This window comes from Mytilus californianus, unplaced genomic scaffold, assembly GCF_021869535.1.
Source record: "Mytilus californianus isolate M0D057914Y unplaced genomic scaffold, xbMytCali1.0.p SCAF_4, whole genome shotgun sequence".
Taxonomy (NCBI): Eukaryota; Metazoa; Mollusca; class Bivalvia; order Mytilida; family Mytilidae; genus Mytilus; species Mytilus californianus.
In genome coordinates, this window is record NW_026262690.1 from 61,672,964 (window position 1) to 61,693,078 (window position 20,115).

Sequence of the window (20,115 nt, forward strand, 5' to 3'; positions counted from 1 at the left end):
GGAAACTAGAAAAATGCTTGTTTTTAGACCCCTTTTTGGCCCCAAATTCCTAAACGTTTAGGGCAATTACCCCAAAACTCAAACCCAGCTTTCCCTTTGTGATATGGAACCTTGTAGTACAATTTCAGAAAGATCCATATACTTAAACACAAGTTATTGTCATGAAACTAGAAAAATGCTTGTTTTTTGCCCCTTTTTTGGCCCCTATTTCCTAAAATTTTGAGGCAATTACCCCCAAAATCAATCCCAGCATTCCCTTTGTGATATTGAACCTTGTGGTACAATGTCAGAGAGATCCATACACTAACACACAAGTTATGTCTGGAAGTTACAAAAATGCTTATTTTTGGCCCCTTTTTGGCCCCTAATTCCTTAACTGTTGGTACCATAACCCCCAAAATCAATCCCAACCTTTCTTTTGTGGTATTGAACCTTATCTTAAAATTTCATAGAGATCTACTCACTTAAACTAAAGTTAGAGTGCGAAAAACCAATGTGTCTTCGGATGACGACGACACCGGACGACGACGCCAACATCATACCAATACACGACCGCAAAATTTTTTTGAGGTCATATAAAAAATCAAATTTTGAATGAACGGTTGTAAATCATGTAAGATCAATATGTTGACCTATCTTTTTTTTCATGGTATTTTTGTTGGGTTGCTCTCCCACTGACATACATTGATACCACTTAGTTCTCTTTTTATTCCTATAATAAAGTTTTAATCACATGAGGTACAAATGTATAAACTTTACAATCAATAGAACATAAATTTCAAGGTCTTAAACTTCTAGCATGTAAATTAAAATTTTGTAATAAGGTCACATTTACTTTCCTACATTAAAGAGGACAACAGTGTCAGAATTTTAATTTCTTCCCAATTAGTGACATTACCAAACTACTCATGTATTGGGTGATAGATGACTACTTATGATATATCTCAAGTATAATAGTCTAGGCCTCCCTAAGCACCATGTCAAATTTTCATTTAAATTAGATGGGGTTATGTGGTTAAATTAGCTGGTCTTACTTGGTTAAATTGCTTCAGGTCTATTGAACTAAAAAAATCAAACTCCTTACTTTAAAAAGAAGATTTAGTATAATTTATGATAACATTAATCAATATATGTACAGCTGAATTAATAGTCTAGTAACTTGGTGTATTTTTCATAAACATGGTTTAGTACAAGTCAATAACTCTGTAGCAGTGCTCTAATATTTTTTAAATTGTAATCCTGGTATTATAAGGAAAATATATTTCATAATCAAACCAAGCAACAAAAGCCTCTATTTTATTATACACTCTTGTTTTTTTTCTGTAAGTATCACATATAAACCCATCAGTTTAAGAGCTGAAATGTCAATTAAGTTAACGTCGGACATGGTAGACATAAGTATCTAATGCAATAAAAAATACAAAAAATACTTCCATATTTAGAATGAAAAAGTGCAAAAAGATTTAACATTCAAGTCCATAAAAACAACTAACCAGCAAAGGCATCGCCGATCGGATTTGTCTAGGGTAGACAATGCTACACAAACAGGAAAAATTTAAAGACTTTTAAACATATATATATGTATTGTGTTTACAATTTCTTATAGTGCTTCAATTGATCACTTATATATTTTGTAAAGAAATGTCATTTTTCATGACCTTGAGCTTATATAATCAAAAGCAAAACTATGAAGAAGTTTTATAAAATTACCAGGGGTACAGTGTTTCTTTTAGTGGCAAGTAACAGGAGTGTAATGTCTTTACATTTGTTCATGTATAGACTTCAAATTAGTAGACTATTGAACGTTTTCAGGGAGAAACATTATATTACTTCAAAGAATTACCAAATCTGTCTTAAATTGAATAAAGACAGCCTTGCACTAGATGACCAAAACTTATAATGGAAACAATTTTCCAATGCCTACAGACAAAGTGACAGATAATTTCATAATTGTTGTGTTGGGTATTAAAATAACTATGCAGCGTGACTAATATGATTAAATACTGGACTTATCAAGGTTATAAAGCCGAATTAGGAAGAAAAGTATAATACCAGAGTGTGACTATTGTACAAGTTATGTTCTCTTATTACTCGTTGATTAACTTTAATAGCCCCTTTATTATTGGGAGATTATGAAATGTATTATAATATACATGACCTAATCTTAAATCAGTCAAATATTTTACTAGTATTTACAATCTAATGTTTGTATCATTCCTATTTCATTTGACTGACAGTTGAATAATTTCCATTTCTTTTTTTTTATAATCTTTTACTGATTCTGACCAATCAATTTTTTCAATTTTTTCAACTATACATGAAAAAAATATTAAACATTGAACCTAAAAAAAATCCTTATATACCATATAACAACCTCTAGGTTTTTTTAGGGTTTTATTGTGTTTTTGGGTTGCTGTTTCACTTATGTTATACATCAAAACATTTTAATTCCCCAAATTTTCTCAGAGAATTAAAGAAAATTGGTAGTTTTCCTGGAGTACTAAAAAGAAATCAACATTTGATAACTGACTTATTCTACCACAAACCAGTATATCCAGTCTCAGGTATATCCCTATCTCTTCCCTTTTTTTCAAACTAATGAACCACAGTTCAACATAATACTCTTAGTTGTAATAGACAGGGGTGATCTGTACAGAAAGTTATTTAATGTTAAATGACAAAGCTTCTTTTTTACGGGAGGAGGACTCGTGGTCATGTTTTCCCTTTGAACTCAATAATTATTTTTTTAATTTTCAACCTTAAACTTTATTCCGCAATTTATTTTTTTAATCTTCTGATGCACATAGAATTATATTTTAAGTTAAGTTTTGAATGGTGCTGATTCAGGAAAATTTCAAAGTCGGATATGTTTTGGTACCTTTCAAGCCAAATCACATTTTCTTCAAAATCATGCAACTAGTTTTTAAATTAAATTAGCCCCAACCTAATTATTTTTTAATAATAGCACCCTTATTCAATACATGTACCAACAAGGCTTAAATTATGGATTAGTAAGGAATAAATTCCTACAACAAAATAGTCAAAGCCTAGTCCTAATTTTATTAATTTGTCACTAAACATAAACATATGTTAACTGATCATAAAAAGAAGAAAAAAACATTTCGCTCCAGGTGGAATCAGTATTAAATTGATACTGATTGATTTATGTTGATTTTGATGGTAATGCTAACCACAGAAATCTTCAGCAAAACCACAGAATGAGTAAAAGTACTTTTGAAACATTTTTTCATTAGCCAACGGAAAACCATATCAACAAAATAAATGATAAATTGCAAATATGAGTTTACCTGCCATTTTCTGTATGACTCAACCCTGCCGACAATTGTCAAATATGTAAATCTCAAAAATCTTTAATAATGTATGTTATTGATTAAAGTATTATTTCATTTTCTTCATTAATACACTATGCCACCCCCACAATTTCATGAACTACATGTAACAGCTGCATATTCAAACAAAACAAGCATGTTTGACCTGCATTGTATTTGAATAATTTCACATTGTCAACTATTTTATCACAGTCCAAACTCTAAAGACAAATCAGGTTTTTCATTATAACTGTTTTGGTGTGAACATTGGTTTACTTGCACCTACTGTGAAGCTAAATAACCGTTTCTTATTATAGAAGTCATTATTGCTGCAAAGTATGAAACAACAGTTTGTAGACCATCAAATAATTATAGCTTATAAGGTGTTTTCATACTTATCTCTGAAAGTCACAATATGAACATATGCGGATTCAGGGGGGGCCCTGGGGGGCCCAGGCCCCCCCTTTTGTGGGAAAAATTTGGTTGATTATATAGGGAATCACTGAAGCATGACTGGAGCGCGGCCCCCCCTTAGGTCAGTCAGCGGGCCCCCCTTATGAATAGTTCTTGATCCGCCACTGATGAAGTTTTTTTTGGGGAGGTTACTGTTACCACAGCAAAAAAGATTAAAAAAAAAACTTTCATAATTGTGACTCACAGCAGCTGTAAGGAAAACCTGTCAATCGATTTATCATATTTTTTTGTGCATTTGAATGGTTTTCATGATCAAACAATAGTTGTTCTTTCTTTTACTATCTAACTGGAAGTAGACTTGATGATAAGTTCGGGTCAAGTATTATGTTGTTGGTTATCAAGACTGATCAAATACATATGATGTGATTATAGCTGTGATATATAGGATTTTACCATGAGCTGATGAGGGTGTTACTGGCACATGGAAGACCAATAAAATCCACTATCAATCTATGCCTCCTACAGTGTACTAATCCTCTACTACAGGTAATTTTTTTTTTATTTTGCTGCTGCTGTCTTAATAATGGAGGAAGGTTGAGCTCTCAAAATTATTTTACAAACCACTTTACTCTCCCTTTTAAAAAGCTAGATCTGATTCATTTATTTGTTGTAGATGTTTAACACCACTTTCAGCACTATTGGTTATATTGTTGCAGTCAGTTTTTATTGGTGAAGAAAGCCAGATTTCCTAGAGATAACCACCAACCTTTGGCAGAAAAACTGTAAAACAAGCTAGATCTAGCTGAGCTTGTAAACTAATGAAATGTATGTGTTACTGTCATGTTTTTGCTGAAGATTTTAATTGATTAAGGATATTATTATATTAATTACAATGTAGGCTGAAATCCATTTTACAACCTCAATTATAAATTGAAGAAAAAGTCTTTCCCATGTTACAACCTTAAAAAACAAGCTTGTTCTTGTCAAACACAATTTCCCACATTAATATACATTATTAATGTCTTTATTGTCACTAAACATAAAGACATGTAACACTTTAATATCAGTTCCCAGATAAGATAGGAAATCAAGTTCCTGTTGTGGTCAAGAAAAAATTACCATAAACCATGTCCAACAGAAACTTTTTGAAAGCTGAGAGATCATTTTTCTTGAACTTGTGTGGAATGAATAATTAATGAGCCATATCCTGTTGAAGTAGGTAGAAAGTTTGGGCAAGCAGTACTCTCTCTGCACAAACCAAACCTTGCAACTCTTTTAGGAGGTAATAAGGTGACCTAATGCTTCTATCAAAGATACCCTCAATTTCCAGAGTCAGCCCAAATTTTAAATTCATTTAGATGACAAGGAAAGTATAAACTTTCTTAAAAGTGGCACATTTCAAAGCTATCAATTACTTGCCCTAAACAAATATATATTGACCTTCAATAGTAAATAAAAACTTCAAAATTGTATTGGTCAGAGAGCAGTTATCAACATTTAGCTGAATGATATATGGATAAACCATGGAAAGGACTTAATAAAACTGAGAAGAAACACTGTTATAAATAATCTACCCAAAGTTTTACATGGGGATTTTTTAAGATATTAAAAATGATCTCAATATAAGCTTACCAAAGCCAGCTGTTCGGCAAGTTCTCCCTGGTCCATATTGGCTGAAAAATAAACATAAACCTCAATATCATATATTCATTATACACTAACTGGCAATTAAAAATGACAACATGACATCTTTATTATTGTATGGCTAATTTCTGTGATATAAATTTAACAATCAGTTTAAAATGCAAGAATAAGGTCATTGATATAAACTGGATAAAATAATCAAAAATCATATAAAACATATCGGATTAGGAATCAGTAAAAATGTCCTAGTTTGAATTTTTTTTCATCTGATATTGTCTATTTCACTTCCTATGTGTAATTTCATATCATAAGTACATTTTTGCTGTAGCAGTTATTGCTGTTCAAGATTTATAACTACTTCTACTTCACATTGTTATACCTATTCCCATACACACTTTTTATACAGTAAGTCAGGAGCTAAGGTGAAGACAAAGATTTTTAAAGGTAATTGCTGGTTTTCAAAATATTACTGATGCCATGATTGGACTTATTTCGAAAGAACTTCTTGGACCATCTTTTCTAGATTTGTAAATCCCAAATATAGTACAAATTTCAGTGGGTCTATGATGAAAATAAATAAATATATTCCAAGTAAATTTATGGATTTCTTCAAAGATGTGCCGAAAAACAATTTAATTCAAAAGCTGAATGTGTGATGCAGTACAAAGTTAATGAGGTGAGAAGCAAATTTCCAAGTCATGAAATATAAACACTACACTCCTAGTCCTGGACATATATAGCACCGAAAATGGATTTAAATTTTTATTCATTTCACTTGACATTTTACAAAATTTTATCAATATATATATACATTATACACATGTATAACAATATATACAGACTTACTGTAGTGGCAGAAATAATATTCCCTTGAATTTCAATCTTTATCAACAAGTATAGCATGACATTTTTATTTTTTATGGATTTAAATTCCACTTTAATTTAATATCTACTTTGTGTCACAGTTTATCTTACATTTTATCTATATCAATGTTTACACATGTAAATTCCAAACATTTGTTCCATTGATCTGTTTATTCTAATTTTTTGTTCCACAGACTAAAGTTGAAATCACCATTAGAAATGCATGATAAACTAAATCTCTGTCATTCAAGTGGATTAGAAAAACTGAGATTACTCATGTTGTAAACAGTTGTGTAAGTTAGTTAGGAATGTGACGTGTGTTAAGATGTACATATGAATGGATTTTAAATGCCGTGTAATCAATTTTCATGCAAATTCAATATGGAAAAGCAAATATTAATACTGAATTCATTTATTGTTTGTTTAAAGTTTCAAAAAGCTGGCAAATTTAAATAGCGTTTGTCTTTTGTTAAAAGAAGACACAATTTGAAATGCCAATATTTTAAAGAACAAAAAACTTCCCAATATATAACACTGTCTTATTCTATAATGACTTTCTTTCAAGGTTAAAAATTTTACATTTGTGACTGAACATCTGTCATTTGAAATATCTTTACTCCAATTTATATTATGATAATACTTGTAATAACTGTTTTATATATTGTATTATAATTTTAAAGGATACCTACCTTAGTATAAACACAAGGCTCAGAATGTTATGATTTTAGAAATGTGTTATATATACTGGTAGATTGACAGACTTTCCCAGCTTTTTACATCTCCCCTTTAATAACTTCCATAAATTTTTAATGGATAATGTAAACCAGAATGAAAAGAGGAATCTTGTAAACATAAGTTTAAATCAATATTAGATTTTAATACCTATTGTGTTATGTAAACAAATTTCCTGGTTAGAATATGTATGTGAAGTATTTAATAAATAAAACAATTGCTCTCAATAATATTGCTCATAAAATACTTCAAATCTTACATAAATTTTATGTTTTTCCACAAAAACAGTTCAAGTGACATCTTCAATGTTTTTATGTTCTAAAGGGTATACTATTCAACTTAACCTTCAAATCAATAAAATCATTAATATGTCATAACAGAAAAAACAAATAGGGTATTTACATTCAATTCAAAATTCTGTTTTAAATTTTTTTCATGAAATTCACTTTACTAGCGATGCAGATGTTTTAATAACACTACAAAATCTACTCTCAAGCAAAGTAATGCTACCAATGAAAAGGAAAGGTCCTAGAACTAGCAACTCTAAAGAGATATTGGATTAGTTTTTCTCATTGCCTTAGTTTAAGCTTTTTTTGCAGCACAGTATGAAAAGTATACTGAAGTATAACTTATCTTCTACTTATTCCTTTTCTTTACTTTCATCTTTACAAAAAATGATGAGAAGACAGATGATAAATGATAACAAGACAGCTCCCAGTATCTCATTATAAAATAATTACTTAGTACTCATTAGATATACTTGAATGACAGATATCCCATCAACAACTTACAAATAAGATCGCTCAAACTGTCTTCATCTGAAAGATCCATCCTATTACTGTATACTGTATATTTGCCAAGTCCCGATTTTTATAACACTTCAACCATCATCACAGACAGGAAAAATTATTTATATCCCACAAATATTCGGTCAAAATAGATGTTTTGATGCAGAAGTTATGTTAATTCTCAAATCCCAATAAGCAGGAAGAATATATGGATTGTTCCTGTGTTGTCGTACATCATCATACTACTACATATTATAAGGCATGACTGTGTATTATTAACAGATGAAACCTTTGACTTAATAGTTATTGACTGACCTAATTTTGCTAATTTCTATTGTAACATTCAACAGATGACTATACATGTCCTTTGGAATTTTTCCTAATTAAACCAGATTAAAATCCCACATTGGGAAATTTCTAAACAGTATTTTATATTTTAATCCTTATTTTGAAACATGTTTTTATGTGTACACTTTTTACCATTACTCATACATTTGGCAAGACAAGTTAATGCAATTGGAAGATTTTTTACATTCATCCCTACCTTGAGGCCAAAGGATTAACTGGATTTAGAATAGATGATATATGGTGCTTGATAAATAGATGAGAAAAAATAATTTCATGATCTTTATATCAAAGGATTGTTAACTATACTTTTAAAAAAATATGCTGGTCATATATATTTAACAAGCAGATTACTGCTAGAGCAAGAATTGTATTGAGTCTTTTGTAGACAAAACGTGTGTCAGGCGTACACAATTATGAGCATGGCATTTTCAATAAGGTTTATTTTTGATACTCCTTTAGCCAATAACATATCAAAATTATTCTCTTAATGAAGCAAATGTAAATCATTATTATAGACACTTCTGAAACACTGAATTTCTTTAGTATAAGTATAAATTATATTTAAATAAGTGAAAAAGAAAAACTTACATGTGTTTTTAGACACTTTTCAACATGTGTGAATCACAGAAATACACTTAACACTTGATACTACTGTTATAAATGTCTGGTTATATAAACAAATTATTTCATGCATTTCCTCCCAAAATACCAGTGCAGAAAAAAAAACCCACTGCAAAATGTAACTTCTAATAGAAATGTCATCAAAATAAACCAATCAATTAGTCTGACCTTCTTACAAATTTGTGAAAGGATAACTATATTGCCTGAAGCAAAGAGGATCAACTAAAAAAAACACTCTATTAAGTCCAATGTAGATCACCACTTAAGATATCAGATATTGACACAATACAATTTTTGTTTGATTATCTTGTATCAATAACCAATTTATTGTCCAAGTTTACCACTTTTGGTCATTGAAAAAGATTAGCACATCCTACATCTGTAGTGTATAAAGATCATAAAAAATGATGCCTAAACAATAATGCATGATTAAAAATACCGGTTACACATAAAATTGTTTCTTATAGTTTTTACATGCAGACAGAAAGTTACATGTAAATGAATGTTCATGAATTATTTGATTAAATCATCATTTGTTTTTGCCATTTCTGCAAAAATCTAATTTCCACATGTTTATATATAATGCAATTACATAAGACGTGAAGTTATGTAATATTTAACTTTGGAAAAGGCATGACTAATAGCATCCAACGGTAACATAACAGTTTCAATTTCAGTAAGATGTGCCAAGGCCCATGTAAATACATAATATTTTGACACCAACCATTTTGTTTCAATATTAGTTATTTAAAAACATAATTTAACTGTTTCTTATATTATCAATAACTTTTTTTTATCAATTCTATTGATGTGAAAACCTTTTCTAACTGTTCCATCATATGTATACTTGGCTGTTGGCCATTAAGAAGTAGTAAGTGTTTGAATTTTTTCCCTAAAATAAGATGACTACCTCAAAATTTTCTAATCATTCATATCAATATATGAACCAGTATGTGATAATCTGAGACCTAGGTCTGACACCATATACCTACTGTTTGTAACACATTTTTGCCCTAAGAGTCTTTTAGCAAAATCAAAGGATCAATTATAATGGAAGCTTCACAGTAAATTAAATGTAAAGAGCATTCCGATACATTCGTTTTTGCTTTAGTTCAAAGATTTAAAAATTCAATGTTAGGGCATATTTGTCGCTGTCGAACTAGATTTAGTTTACATTTCAGTTTTTAAATGGTTTATGGTTAGGTTTAAATGTAAATATAAGAAGATATGGTATGATTGCCAATGAGACAACTCTCCACCACAGACCAAATGACAAAGAAGTTAACAACTATAAGTCAACATATGGCATTCACCAATGAGCAAAACCAATACCTCATAGTAAGCTATAAAATGCCTGGTAATGACAATTGTAAAACAATCAAACTAAAAACCAGATTAGAGGCAACAAATATGTCCTTAAGTGAATGTGAACAACAAATTATTTCACAATAGTTTATTTGCCTTTTCTGTAATTGACCCTGTAATTAAATATCCATTTTGTGAGTTGTTTCCCTTAGGAGGAACATAATTTTTCATTGACAATGAAGAGCTTTTAGAAAGAATAAATTAATCTGTACATAATGTGTTAATTTTTTTTCAAAACTGTTAATTAAAATTTTACATTTAATCTTTCATAAAGTTATCAAAAAAAATTTAACATCAATAGTTATTTTTTTGTGTCAAAAATTGGTTTAAAAAATGAGGCAGAAGATACAAAAATGTACCAAAGTGACATTCAAAGCTCATTAGTTGAGAGAAACTGAACCACCTATATATATATATCACTTTTACTTATCATGCTTTGCATATACTGCAGCCTTTTTTATCAGGTAGAGAACCAGCCTACAATTGGCAAACGTAAGCCACTTGTGTTTAAAGTGTTTAAATTCTAATAACAGAATCAAATCGATAATTGGTAAATAGACAGACTTGTGAATATATGTTTTCACTTCAATCTGACATTCCATGTGATATTTAGGTTAGCCTTTGTACATATATATATACTAAAACAAGATAATGTGCCTGAAATGTGTGGATGCAATGCCTGAAGGAAACTAGAAGCATTTTCAATAACAAGAGAAGAGCTATATTTCTTCTTTTTATCCTAAGAAGTAAATCTAGAAATGAGTGCTAGGTAGATGATTTGATAATTCTTTGTAAGTAAGGATTACAATTTGGCTGTATAATCTAACATATAAGAAATTGCTATTCAATTTCCAATCCAGATACAGCCCTTTCTCATTGAAAGAAAGCAATTCAACAAAGCCTACTTTATATAGGAGTAAAAATGTTTCAAGTTTTTCTAGGAAGTCTTAATTTACCTGTACTTTTCATGGAACAAAAACTAGTATCTGCCAATTGGAAACTTTCATCCATATCTTCAAACTCTACCTGACAACCAAAGTCTTCTGTGTCAGGGTCGCTGTTTGGCCCAGTCTGACATTTACAAGTTCTCTTTACATCTGGAGCTCTGAAAATACACCATATTTCTGTAGAACCACTTCTTTCATGAATCCCTTTTACACCCATTGCTATATTTTTGCCAGTTAGTTAAATTGAAATGAATTAGTCTTTTCTAGAATCAAACTAGCACATCATTTTTGTAATAGTTTTGCGGATAATCAAATCAGTTCTCATAATTGAATTTTATAATTTAATAATTTTCCAAAGTTTAGATTCTATTTATGACAGTCAATCTTCTGGCTATATGTGTTCACTCTTTCCTTGACATTACACAAGTTTCATCTTAATGTTTTGAACACCGTTTCAAATTTTTCCAATAATATGAATATCCATTTCCTTGAAATATTTATAAGATGCAATATCACATTTCCTTAGAAAACCAGATATATTTCATGTATTGTAAGGTGTATAATGTCTTCCAGTTTCTGTGGTATTCTTATGATTTCTAATAATATAGCATATTAGATCATCATTGGAAAAAGGCCAGGGTGTGAGAGTATTTATTAGCTTTCTTTTGCATTATACAAACAATCTTGCCAATCTGTAGAACTTCTCCCAGATTTTATTATCATTAAACAACTGCATATTACAGTTATTCTTCATATTTCTCCCCATTATATCTTTGTGATAGTAAAGAGAAGTAATGTAAATATCTAACAGAGTGTTGTAATGTTTTGATATTTAATTTTGTGAATTAAAAATAACTTAAATTTAATATAGAATTCATAAAAAAAATATTAAGGATTATGTACCCTTTTGTTGTTTCAATGCTAAACATATGGAAATTTTATAGAAAATCCACAGCCTTTCCCCTTGTACTCTTATATTTGACAATTTGGTGCTCGATAGATAGAGGATTATTGCATGCAGTGCTAGCAATGGTTTCCTTAAAACAAGTTTATAATTATAAATTAAGATATTGGTTAAAACAAATATAAATATGGACCAATTCAAGCACACCTTCTAGGGTGTGCTCCACTTTAGTGACTCAGCACGAGGCTTTTTGGAATGTAAAGGTTGTTTTGGACTTTTTGTAAACAATAAACGCTAGCACATCATGGACAAATGTGCTTGTGGTGTTACCGCAGGTTTGTGTATGCGTCTAGTGCGGTTGGGAGTCATAGACTCTTACACTGCCGCTGGATAGCTTATATACATAAGTGAAAAGAAAGCTGAGTGCGTAAGTCTTTCCTGCCAGTACATAGCCTCTGCACTAACAAGACTTCTATAGTGCCTTCTCACTACAGCACATGGTAACTAGGATCTAGTGTCCTAGGCTTAACTGTAGAGGATCTCGGAGTAGCAAGGACCCTAGAGATGAAGTGTGTAGGCCCATCGACGTGTGGACATGCCCTAGCACTCATCAACCTTGCCCGAGTTATGGGTTAATAGCCGGCTGGATGAAGGTCGTCAGCCTTGGAAGGCAATTCATCTAGGAGAAGATAACTCTGATATAAAATTCCTGGTAGATTTGACTCGTCAGCCTTGGTCGGCAACTGATCTAAAGGAAAGAAACCTTGAGTAAAGATTCTCTGGCTCTCAAAATGGGGATTGAGCGATAGGCCAACAACCTATCCTCGTAAAAACTAAAAAGTTACAGAAACGCGAAATGGAACCATTCGCGCCAAATGCGACACATGGCAATAACGGGAGTTGTAAGTTGATGTAACATCATGGACAAACGTGAATAATCTATAAAATTTTACAACGAAAATCTCTGTATTTAAGTCTGTGGATTTTCAGCAAAAATCTTGGCTTAATTGCCACAAAGTCCCCATTTTCTATCAAATGCAATAAAACAATAAATAATATTGCTTTGAACAAAGTTTCCCTTTGGTATACATGTATGTACAAAATTGCACTCTAAATATTCATTATTTTTATTGTTTTGTTATTATTGCACTTAAAAAATTTTGTAATACAAGGCTACAGAAGGGGTCATAAACCTTAAACGACCAGATGAGTTTATTATCAGTGTTGTTTGGTCACAAATTTTTATTTACTGAAAGTTGCAAAATAAACATTTTTTTTTACAAAAAGAAACGTCTGTATACCAAATCAGATATTTAAGTAATTTGGGCAGATATTATTGGATAATTGATATGAAACTCTGTATGATAAATTACTGGACAAAATTGTTAACTGGAAAACAAGAAAAACTTCCTGAAATTTCATATAAGTATCTATTGTGTAAATATAGAAAATGTAAAATCCATACTTGATGATTATGGTTTGCAATTTCAGTGTTCTCCCCAGGCCCGTGGGTCTGCGGTGGTATAATTTTTTAGCATGGTTCTATCGGTCTTAGCGCAGTGGTATAATTTTCATTTAAAAAATCAGTAAAATTTTAAACTTGTTAAATCTTTTCCGTGCGGTATAAAATTCCTGTTGAAAATTAACCAGTATGTTGATTGTTTACACCACGTGATCGATTTACCTTATGAGGTTAACCTTGTTGATTGGGTTTAATCGAGTTTTGTGTTTTAATTGATATGGAGATAATTAATGACTTCTGACAACAATTTTATGGCTTCACTTACCACCCAAGCGCTGACCAGTGGTAACCGTAGAGCCCAGCGAGACAGGCCAAGTAACACTTTAGATCTAATCAGAAATCTTAATTTGGACACACATTCTCCATCACTACTGTACTGTCTTAATAAAAAGAGAATATGAAAATGTAACTATTTCATGGAAGGACCTGGTGCTGGTAACATACATATTGAAGGCTTCATCCCTTCAGTAGAAATTCTTACTATTTAGTTAAGTTACTGCATAAACCTTCAAAACAGTACAAAAGAAAAGAAAACCTTAAAAGAGATAAAGGGGGCCTCGGTGGCCGAGTGGTGTAAGTAGTTAATACTGTAATCACTAGCTATTCAACACTGAGGTTGTGAGTTCGAACACCGCTCATGCGGGTGCACTAGACTCCAATCTTAATTGACTAGGATTGTCAGTTTTCCTATCAAAGGTAGGTGGTTTTCTCCGGCTTCCTCCACCAATAAAAACTGGTCGCCACGAAATAGCCCAAAACCGGTGCTTAAAAGTGGCGCTAAAACACCAAAAATCAATCAATCAATCAAAACAGATAAAAGGTAATAAGAAAGAAGGATTAACTCTATGGGAGCTAACCCTAAGGAGGATAGTCTTTTAGAGGAAATGTGTTGCGACGCGATCCAAATTATGTTCAACACATGTATCTAATTTGCCTTAATTACCCTGGTGCTATCTAAAAATCCTGGGGAGAACACTGCATTTGACATGTTTGTGTGGGATAACCCAACATTTTATAAGTTATACATGGGCCTTGTAACATGGCTTTAAACTATGATTGGTTAAATCAAATCTAGTTGACCAGTTTAAACAGACAGTACAATAATCACCAAAAGCAATGAGCTATGAGGGGTCTTAATTTCTATATTCTTTAAATTCAGGGTATTTTTCTTCATTTCTAAAAATAACTCTTAATCTGTAAAATTCTTATGAAAATGATTTTGCAATTACTTTTTCTGTAATTATATGATTTCTTTATTCTGCACATCGCTCATTTATGTAATCAATATTTCTTTACACAATTGTTTTATTTTATGTTGTTATTCTTTATACTTTCGCACTCTATCATTCTGAATTTTTCTTTTCTTTAATTATTTTGCTCATTTTTCTCTACCCATTATTTTGTTTGGCCATTATTCTCTATTCTGTAAACCCCATCCAGACCCTCATCAGCTATCCTATGTATAAAGAAAACAGCGAATTTGAATAATATTTTAAGATTTAAGAAATCAAAAAATTATTATTTTGTTTAGGTTTAAAACAGGAAATCATAAATTCCATATTGAGACTTATAGATACCAAAATATTGCAAGCGAAAATGGAAAATGTTTACTTTGTAACTCTAGAGACATCTTGGATGAATTTCATTATATTTTCACATGTTCTGTATTTAATGCTGAGATGACCATTAACAGTTATTATTTAGTAAATATAAAATTGGAAACCCAAACAAATTAATACTGATAAACTGCAAAAACCTATCTGATCGAAACAACTTGTGCAAATTGATAAGATTGATTTATAATAATCATGTAGACTCTCCTGGGTAAACAATGTACTGTACCTGTTTCATGTTAACAACAACTGTTACAAACGTAATTGGCTTGATCTTACTTTTATATGTCTTTTGTACATGTATGTCTGTACATATGCTTTATGTACATGTAATATATATTGTGTGAATCTCTATACCAATGTAATCTGATTTGTTGAGAAATAAAGCTATATAGTTAACTGATCTTTATTTATTGTTACTTATGTCTGGGAACAGTATATCTAACGGGAAATGAATCTGATACGCTTTTCAGTATAAAATTGATAAAATCTCGGACTCCCCGAGACTTCCCGAGATTTACGGATTTTGGTAGCGTCTGACTGAAAAACTATCAGAACTGCTCAACTAATAAACCACATAACTCTACTTGTAAATAAATACAAGTTTTATCATTTAGTAGATATATTTTGTTATATAAAATTACCAAAATAAGTTTGATTTATTTGATGTGAAGTGTTTTACAATAGTTTGGGAATTTGTAAATCATCGCGGCAATGGCCGCCATTTTTTTATTACCTGGTTTGCATTCTGCACAATTCTGTGATGAAATGCTTTCGATTTTAACAAATTTGAAGTGACAGAATACAAGTTTGATACACTAGCATTACTGTAAAACTAGTTTGAATGACATTTTATTGATAATATCAGAAATTATTAGGATAATAGCGAGTCCGTTTTTAACACATGTCCGTTTCTGTATCGTATCTTTATTAACTATGGCACGACGATAAAATCGACTACAATCAGGTAGTGTCAAGTCCCGTCAATATATATGTTCCTGCTTATGTACATTATAGACTGTCTTTCATTTTTAATTCCATAGGAATTATTGAAATTGCAATTTGTTTGCTCTAAATTAGTAATTGGTCAAAATTGGTCAAGTAAATATAGGTAATAAGTGATTAAAGTAGTGTGGATTCATTATAATTGTACGATACACTTTTTATGTATTTTGTGGGTATAGGTAAACCACAAACTTAAATGTTCAACTAAGTACATTGTACACATTTTCTATAGGCTTGTACAATATAACAAACTTCGGCAAAAAAACACAAAATCAAGTACCCATGAAAATACAATCTTTCCTCAATCTACAAAATTGATACAAACCAAAATACACTAATCCTCAGAATTTTTTGTTGATTGGATATTCTATTTGTCCCTTGGGTCCAAATATAAAATAAAGCATTTTTAACTTATTGTTTCAATACCGAAATCAAATATCAATAGAGAAGTCCCAACACAATTGTAGCAACAAACACATTGACTCAATCGGTTCTATTTACTTTATTCATAATAAGTTAAATAAGTTTAGGAATTAAGACTAAACTTTTTCAATATCAAAACTTGATTTGAAAATATTTTAAAACAAAATTCTACTTTTTTGTACAGGTTCATGTACTTATAAAACTTTCTTATTTCGGGGACTCATACACTTCATCATATTAACAAACTGTGGCAAAAGGACTCTCATGCACAGGCACCAGACGTCTAGTGTGTGTGTCTCATGGCAAATAGACCCAGGACAAACTTGAATATGGGAGAAATTACCTGTTCTTTTCCACACACAAAATCATATGATTCAAAAATCTGGGTAAAATTATATTGTACGTTATTTTTTTCCTAAATTTAGATCACTTATTGATAAAAATTAAGGTCATTAATGAGCAATACAAACCTGCTAACTTTTGAAAATCCCCATGGGGGATTTAGTGTGTGACCAGAATTTTAAGGGTTAACATATTTGCGGTGTTTCTGCGTGCACTGTTTTATAGTCTTGAAATAGTCTCATATCTCTTCTTTTTTTTCTTTAAGTAAACTGATGATGAGCTAATACACCTTGATTTCTTTTACTTGCATGATTCTTGTACTTATTAATTGACAAAATAACTTAATAGAGAAAAATGGCCTTAAAAAATAAAGGATACAAAATGAAAACCCTCTTTTCCCCCTCAGAAGACTTTTTTTATCCTTGCAACCTAAACCTAAATGTCCTAAAGTTAGAAGGATGGAGACAGATCTTAAGTTAGGTTATCAGTAGTAAGAAAATGGATAACATTTGAGATATCTTTCTTGGTATTCCAAGGTGCTCCTACCGGCAGAGGATTATACAAGGTAGAAGTGTATACAATATGGTGTCGATTTTAAATCAGAACTGAACAGAAACACGTCTGATTTCAAAAATTTTCACGGATTTCAAGATAAACGATGTTTCATAATGAGTTCATTATAGTTTATGCCTTTCAGTTAATTCCATTTTTTTCATGATACTACGGTAAGCGTTGCAAATAGTGATCGTATGATACATTGATTAAAATTGAAATGCAGACTAACCGATTCTATTTACAAATTAATTAATTTTTTAGGATCATTATGACCCATCGGATAAGCAGATTACCTGTAACAACAAATTATGACACCTGTTGTGACCATTGATTAACTTGGGGTCGTAAACTTATCATAAATATTTTGCCAAGTAAAATTATAGATATATAGAAATTGATCAGAAAAACTTCAAAATCGGTAACCAACAATATTTTCGGGTAGATTTTGGCTTTCTTACAATCCTGATATCATGATGATCCGCCAAAATCGGGATAGTTGACAGGTCTGCGATATCATACCCCTCCCCTAGTCCAAATAATTATGACATCTTGAAAGGCTATTTTAAATTTTAGCTGTGACGCCTTACTGCAGCAGTAGGCGTCACAGCAAAAAATTAAAATAGCCTTTCAAGATGTCATAATTATTTGGACTAACCCCTCCCCATGACCATCTGTAAATTTTATGATCTTCAAATTCTTGTGTCGTGCCAGTGAAAATATTCCCATTATATATATTATATAACCAAAATGTGGACTCTAATCTAAAAAAAATATACACCCCCCTCCCCATTTGTTGGGCTATTATTATCTGAAAGTGAAAACCAGACAACTAACAATCATTCTGTCACGTCCTCTCAAACCAGGTAGGGATAGGTTGCACCAACTGTAAACTGCAAGACGGGAAATAATTCAGTAAGCCTATCGTTGAACTGTTGAAGTTCATTTTTTTACAGCCAGAGACAATAAAATCATATGAGAACCTGAACGAAGACAAAACCATGTGGTCTTCCAGAAACAACAATGTCAATTGTCAGTATGATCTTGTTTTGACTGTAAATTTTGAAATCTCAAATGTCTTACCATAATTCCAATCACATAAATTAGCAAGTTGTAAACTTTTTGGAGAAACTGGAAACTTGAAAACTTCTTTATTCTCGAATGACACGAGACTTGTTGACACTATAGTTCATTTCCGATAACTAATGTAAACATTTTTAAACCACGTGATTTAAAACTGCTTTGATAAAGTGTTGCTTTTCTTTCGATTTTTATTAACATAATATGTTATTAAGCAAAACCTATGTTGCGATTATTTAAACAATTAATCTTATTTGTTTGAATCCAATAATTGCTTACCAAATGATAAGCTAAATAAGACAGGTTCTACCTGACTTGGGGCAATCCATTTACATATTGTTTCGGAAGCTTAATGGTATAAATGCTTGAAATGGTTTAGATTGCATGATTGTTTACTTATCACCATACTTTCAGGAGGGGCATTAATGACTGAGTGAACTTAGTGGTCATCTTCAGTGAAAAATAGCATTTTATAGCTGACTATGCGGTATGGGTTTTACTCATCGTTGAAGGCCGTACGGTGACCTATAGTTGTTAATTTCTGTGTCATTTGGTCTGTAGTGGAGTTGTCTCGTTGGAAATCATAGCACATATTCTTATTTTTATAATTGCTTGTCAACACCGATGTTATGAGTTCGAAACACTGTTTTAGGCAAGGTGCGTGCGATTGATTTTAATTGATTATGATTGCCAGTTTTTTCGGCAGAATGTCCTGGTTCTCTCCCAGAACTCCCGCTTCCTCCAAGAATTTGTATAGTAAGTACTTACTATACAAATCCTTGCTTCCTCCAACAAATAATAATAAAAACTGACTGCTGTGATATAAAAAAGTGTGCTGAAAAGGCGTTAGTTAAACACACAACAATCAATCATTCATATTGTTTGGCTGTCAGATATACAGATAAGGTAAGATATTTTATTATGCCAAATTAGGTCCCCAGTGGGGCATACACATATAACAATTAAAATCTTTTCAACATACAGTTTTTTACATGACATTCATATAATACACCTAAAATATTGATATAAAGTGATACAGGCTATAATATCTAAATACAAATATATACAAATGGGGGGAAAATATCTGACTTATGCTCTCGGATATGTTCCAATTATCCTACAATTAATCAATAATTTCCTCTTTCCGTCAATAGTAACATCTTTGATTGAGACGTATCACTTACCAGAGCAAAACAACTGGTCACCCGTGTCACACTTTGTTAAGTTCGTGTTGCTCAGTCTTTAGGTTCCTATATGTAGTATTTTGAAGAACGTTGACCTTTCTACCATTTATGCACTTTTTATTAGCTATTTTATATTACAATAATTGTGTTATGATGAAATACCAATGAGACGACTATTCATGCATTAAAAACAGGACTAAGATTTAAATGTCAGTGTACGGCCTTAAATAATGACTAAGATTTACATGTTACTGTACGGCCTTAGATAAGGACTAAGATTTACATGTTACTTTACGGCCTTAAATAATGACTAAGATTTACATGTCACTGTACGGACTTAAATAATGACTAAGATGTACATGTCTCTGTGCGACCTTAAATAATGAATATAACGGATTCGGTATCAGTACTGTAAGCTATAATCGGCAAAATGTCACG

The 20,115-nt window shown here is 31.3% G+C and overlaps 1 protein-coding gene across 11 annotated transcripts in view; it reads right to left on the minus strand.

Annotated features, from left to right (window-relative positions):
* LOC127698553 (uncharacterized) overlaps positions 1-19,740 on the minus strand; it is a 46,934-nt gene extending 27,194 nt beyond the window's left edge. For 4 of the 11 annotated variants that reach the window (XM_052202045.1, XM_052202044.1, XM_052202046.1 and 1 more), the window contains exons 1-2: positions 11,062-11,651; positions 5,376-5,416 (exon numbers count right to left, since the gene is read on the minus strand). In XM_052202045.1, the coding sequence (XP_052058005.1) occupies positions 5,376-5,416; positions 11,062-11,269 (249 nt within the window). In that variant the 5' untranslated portion in view covers positions 11,270-11,651. Of the gene's footprint in view, positions 1-5,375; positions 5,417-6,233; positions 6,550-6,940; positions 7,068-7,774; positions 8,029-8,707; positions 8,744-11,061; positions 11,652-18,496; positions 18,628-19,677 lie in introns of those variants that run through there. The other 7 variants (XM_052202048.1, XM_052202047.1, XM_052202052.1 and 4 more) reach the window with 7 other exon arrangements.
* Between the last annotated feature and the right edge of the window lie 375 nt (positions 19,741-20,115).